Genomic DNA, 5,825 nt, shown 5'->3' with positions numbered 1-5,825 from the left:
GGAATACAAATTTAATAAATAAGTAATTTTTTTTGAGGTGCTGGTGTCAAATATTTATATCACTGTTTATATTCATAAATAATTCATTGCACATTTGTTTGTTTTTGACAGTATTAATTCTATAACTGACATGTCAATATTCTGAATAATTTAGCACAATTTCTTATTTGTTATTTCCTCCCCAAACAGCTGATTGGTACAATGATAGTTTATCTAACAGGCTATATTCTAGCCCACTGGACTGGACTGGGAAGATTACATTTTCTTTAATTTATGCACAGAAAGAAAGATTAAAGAATGGGGAATTAGCCAGGTCTAATGAAGATTAAGATCAGATCACTCTGGAGGCTGAAAACTGCTTTAAAGCAATGTGGCTGCCAGAAGTCTGGGAGGACCAAAGTGTCTGCATACTTACCTGCTGCCATAACAAATTGCCCATCTCGCGAAACCTTGATATTCGTGCTAACCGTGGGCATGTCAAAGTCTTGGATAAGTTCAATTCTCCTTTGAATGTCTTTTAAACAAAAACAAAAACACATCCTAAGGACTGGCTAGCCAACATAACATGATGAACAGGTTTTTTGTAAGAAAAAAAATTGACTGACTGAAATGAGTCATTACATTTCAACATATGCATTGGATTTAGCAGAAATGTCTAGTCTTAAACTGAATGTTCAGTACAGATTAATTTGTTCTATGTTGTCTATGCATCAGTAATTTCAAGCTTTTAAAGGAGAGGAACATACAATCTAGTCCATTATCAGCATTAGTTATTGACGTTTAATAGCTACTGTAGCATCGGTTGATCAGTAATATGACGACTGGGAATATTGAAGCAAATTAGTGATCAACTGAATTACTGCAGTGGAAACCATTTCTAAGTAGTGCTTAATTTTTTTAATTTTCTCTTCATTTTGAACAGGTGACAGATTATAACAGCCTCATAATATTTTTTTAAAAATCAAAGTGTCCTCAAACTCTGAAGCTGCAGTCCAGTACTAAATTATGTGTATTTAAGCAGGCTGCACTGAGGTTGACACTGGATTGTGGACCAAGACTTTGTCCCTTTGGCAAACTTTTACACAGAGCATAAATATGAATCCTAAAAGGTTTTTTTCCGCCCCTTTTAAAAATTCTTGTGGAATTATATGTGTCTAATAACTAAAGGCTGCAATCCTATGCATATTTACCTGATAGCAAGACCTACTGAACATTACAGGACTTGCTTTCAAGTATATGTACAAGTACTGGGACTGCAAGTTCTTATTTATGAAGGGTGCAACTCAGCGTAAAGCGTCTTGTTAAAATGCCATGGATTTCAACAGAAGAAAGTGGATTGAAGCATGTGCTTAATGCCACTACTGAAATTTATTTGACTTCACATTTTTTAAACCCTTCTTATGCACATTTGGAGCTGGAACTAGCTGTATTCTATTTGTTTAGATAGTATTAATCTATCTAAAACATGTATATATTATCTCTTCTCAGACATGTGCCAGAGAGAATTTACAACAATACACAATTCAATTATAAAAGTGATTGATAAGTAATATCAACTAAAACAACATTGAAAACTAACTGTATCACCTGGTACAACTAAAAATAGCATCTGTATCTTAAAAACAAGAACAGTTAAACGAAACCACTGAGTGACAGAAAAGCAAGACATCTAGGGGGGAAACAAAACCATAACTAAAAATCTACTGCATTAAAACACACACACACACCCCTTGGTCTCCTGTGGAAAAACATCCAGAGATGGCACCAGGACAAGGGAAGAGAGGGGCCACCACTGAAAAAGCACTATCCATTGCAGCCAATCACATCACCTTTGAAATCAGGTGATGGGGGTGCAGACACAAAAGATGATGAGTATGGCATATGGACAGGACTACATGAAGACACGCTCACATCACCTTTGAAATCAGGTGATGGGGTGCAGACACAAAAGAGGGCCTGAGATGATGAGTATGGCATGTGGACAGGACTACATGAAGACGACACGTAATCCTTTCAGTACTTGTAGGGCTGCATAAATCAAAAACAGCATCCTCAAATGGGATTGGAAATGAACACACAACTACTCAGCACCTTCGGACCACCTTATGCAAGCAGAGGTGAACCCTGGGGCTAATAAAGCAATGCTCTTCTCATTGGAGGACAAGGCAAACTCACCAACATCTCTCTTCTGTAATGCTCTCTTCTTCCTATCAGAAAGCCACTGAAAAAATACATATATATAGTTAACAGGGGAGGATGTGGAGCATAGACAAATAGTGGTGACAAGGGAGCAAGTTCTAGAACAGGGGTGTCAAACATGTGGCCCGGGGGCCAGATCAGGCCCATGGAGGGCTTATATCAGGCCCGCAGTGGAACTGGCTGTCTTCTGCTTCTTCTTCCAGATCTGCTGCTGCAACTTTGCAACTTATAGATACACACCTGAACAGCATACCCAAGATTGCAACAGCACAGACATTTTGATGCAATAATTCAGAGCAAGAGGTGTCAGTTATCAGAGACGGTTAAATAAACAAAATATTGCAAAAGTGCTAATGTTTAAAGCATGTTTTTATTTTAAGTAAAAAAAACCCTTTGAGTTTGTGTCCTTTATAAAGTTTATATCTCCTCTACCTGACATTACATTTTATGACACACATGGCCCGGCCAACAAGGTCTCATTTATGTCAGATCCGGCCTGTACAACAAATGAGTTCGACACCCCTCTTCTAGAGCTTATAGACAAATTGCAAACTAACAGATCACCATCCTGACCTGGATAGCCCAGGTTATCCTGATCTCATCAGATCTCGGAAGCTAAGCAAGGTCAGCACGGGCTAGTATTTTGATGGGAGACCTCCAAGTAATACAAGGGTCATGACACAGAGGCAGGCAGTGGCAAACCACCTCTGAACGTCTCTTGCTGTGAAAACTCTACAGGGTTGTCATAAGTCACCAGAACAAACCACCAGGACCAGATGGTGCCCATCGTAGAATTCTTAAATAAGATCTTACACTCCTGAGAGGGCAACAGGAGGAGGAGGAAAGGGAGGAGGGCACATGGAAGAATGTAACCCACAGAACCAGGAAAATCAAGAGACATTCTGAGCCTCTGTTACTAAGCAATCGGCTCCTGGATCTCCCCACAGGTAGTGATTCTGAACCACTGGAACAAGGGCTCCTCCCCCAGCCTCCACGAAGCTTGAAGGAAATTTCTCAGACCCCTGTGGATGAGAGGACTCGAGCTTCTGCTCCCCAGTATTGTTGGTAACTGGGGATTCCCTACTGAGGGGGGTAGAAGCTAAAGTGTGCAGACGGGACTTGTCGTCTCGAGAGGTATGCTGCCTACCGGGTGCATGCATCCAGCATGTAATGGAAAAGGTAGGAAGACTTATCAAGCCCAAAGATTATTATCCCTTCTTGCTCATCCATGTGGAAACAAATGATACTGCCCAGCACAGCCCAGAACATATTAACAGAGACTATGGGGCTCTGGATTAAAAGGCGAAGGAATTAGGAGTGCAGGTTGTGTTTTTGTCAGTTCTTCCTGTTTAAGGTCATGGCTTATGAAAGCCATGGCTTAGGAAAGGAAAGAAAAATACTGCAAATCAGTGACTGGCTACATAGATAGCAGATCATGAGAGGGAGGGCAGGAAGAGTTGCATCAGTGCTTAGTCCTTGTGGCCCTTTCTTACACGCCCAGGGAAATGCTGATCGCCACGTTGGGGTCAGGAAGCAATTTGTCTCCAGGCCAGTTTGGCTGGAGATCCTGGAGGTTTTTTTCATCTTCTGGGCATGCAGCACATCTCCACTGCCTCAACCGATAGAGTGAAAAATAAGTATTAAAAGAGTATGTAAGCCTTGACCAGGAGACCCCACTAGTGTCACTTAAGAGGAAGCTGAAAGCATATAACTGTCTGGGTAGCTAATGCACAGCAAGGATATTCTCATAGTACATCTGAGTCCTTGTGGGCTATACCCAACAAACTGGAGAGATGAAAGTTGGCACAGCCGTATGATAGAAGGCGGGCAGCAAAATTCATCCACAGTACCGAAGAAAAGCAAATATGCAGGAATGAAGGTTAGCAATTCTTGCTTTGAATTAAGTAGCAATGACTGTAGTGGAATCTCTGTGGTGACATCTTTACCGCCTGCATAGGATTATTCAGCCATCAACACAACCATAGCAGCCGTGGCACCAGCTTCCATGATGACACTCAGCCATATGCACAGATCAGGCATCATAGTGAATTCAGGCATGTTACAGCCCAAAGTATGTTTAGTGAGAGGCTGCAACTGGATGCATGGTTGACCATATGTCTTGTCAGCCTCAAACCTGCTGCCTTTTTTCATCAATATTTTATTAAGAACATTTCTATGCTACTTTTCCAAAGTAGCATCTCCAGGCGGCTTACAAAATATACCATAATAAAAACACAGCACAATAAAAGTTAACAATTAGAAGTACAGTATTAAAAACACAGCTAAGGTTAGGGGCTAGAGTCTTAAGCGGGATCCAGCCCATGAAAATTACTACGGGACTTTAAGCATGATAAGAGGGGAGATTCTCTTGCGCGTGCACACACGTGTTCCAAATCTTCCAACATGGTCTGTGAATACAATTCTGCCTTCAAGCCTATGTAGGTCTATGCATAAGTAAAGGTGCCACTGGACTCTAACTCTGTTCTATTGCTTCAGACCAACACAGCTGCCCACCTGGATCTATGCATAAATAAGTTCTGTTGTGTTCACTGGGGCTACTTCCACACAGACTTTCCAGAAAGACTATCTGCAGCAAAAAAAAAGGTACCTTAAAGACTTTTATTCTAGCATAAACTACTGTGGAGTACAGCCTACTTCCTCAAAGGCATACAGTTGATTAGGACTACTAGGCACATATTTATACTTGAGGTTAGGACAGCAAAGAAAGCTATACTCAGCAGTCTCTACCTGAGAATAAGACAGTATCGACTTTGGTTGATCAATGGTCTTATTTAGTGTAAGTCAGCGTTCTCAGTAGCAATTTCTCTACTAGGTAAAATGGGGGGGGGGGGTAAAAAAGTAAGGAGGCATTCCGCCCGTCAATCCTCAAAGAAATCAACCCTGACTGTTCCCTGGAAGGCCAGATAATGAAACTGAAGCTCAAATACTTTGGCCACCAAATGAGAAGGGAGCACTCACTGGAGAAGACCCTGATGCTGGGAAAGATTGAAGGTCAAAGAAGACGGGGACGGCAAAGGATGAGATGGTTAGACAGTGTCATAGATGCAACGAACGTGAAATTGAGCAAACTTCAGAGGACGGCGGAAGACCGGAAGGCCTGGCGGGATCTGGTCCAGGGGGTCGCGAAGAGTCGGACTCGACTGTGCGACTGAACAACAAATTCCGATTACATTAACAGATACCGCAAGCACGCGGTTCCCTTGATGTGGCACAGGGTGGGATTCTTTGCATAGAGCGGGGAAGAGAACTACGCAGGCAGAAGCCCCTGGGAAGAAACCTTTCCGACGCTTGGAGAGAGCAGACTGGCTTTCTCACCTCCGGAAGGCTCCGGCCGGCGCTCAAGCTGTAGATCTTCACCTCGTTGAGGCTAGAGACCTGCATGCTTCCCACTTCTTCCGTAGCCGGCTGAGTCAGGCGGAAAACAGCCTTCCCTTCCGGGTCAAAGCCCTGACCATAGAGTTGAGGGAAACAGAGTTTCAGAGATGCCAGGGGATATAGTACCAGTCCGTGAACCGGAGGAAACGTTTTACATAAGCGGGAGAACCCTGAGAAATACGGGACAATCTGGAAAATTGTTTTGGCCATCCTCCTGTCCCAGTGCAGTC

At 42.6% G+C, this 5,825-nt stretch overlaps 1 protein-coding gene across 1 annotated transcript in view; it reads right to left on the bottom strand.

Moving 5' to 3' along the window:
* The window catches only part of NOL10 (nucleolar protein 10), a 13,525-nt gene extending 7,905 nt beyond the window's left edge, over positions 1 to 5,620 (bottom strand). The window contains exons 1-3 of the mRNA XM_015407778.1: positions 5,536 to 5,620; positions 2,176 to 2,221; positions 416 to 514 (exon numbers count right to left, since the gene is read on the bottom strand). Coding sequence (XP_015263264.1) covers positions 416 to 514; positions 2,176 to 2,221; positions 5,536 to 5,601 — 211 coding nt within the window. The 5' untranslated portion in view covers positions 5,602 to 5,620. The remainder of the gene's footprint in view (positions 1 to 415; positions 515 to 2,175; positions 2,222 to 5,535) is intronic.
* Between the last annotated feature and the right edge of the window lie 205 nt (positions 5,621 to 5,825).

This window comes from Gekko japonicus, unplaced genomic scaffold (assembly GCF_001447785.1).
Source record: "Gekko japonicus isolate JY-2015 unplaced genomic scaffold, Gekko_japonicus_V1.1 scaffold2754, whole genome shotgun sequence".
NCBI lineage: Eukaryota > Metazoa > Chordata > Lepidosauria > Squamata > Gekkonidae > Gekko > Gekko japonicus.
The sequence above is the reverse complement of the archived record's forward strand: the minus strand, read 5'-3'. Positions and strand labels throughout refer to the sequence as shown.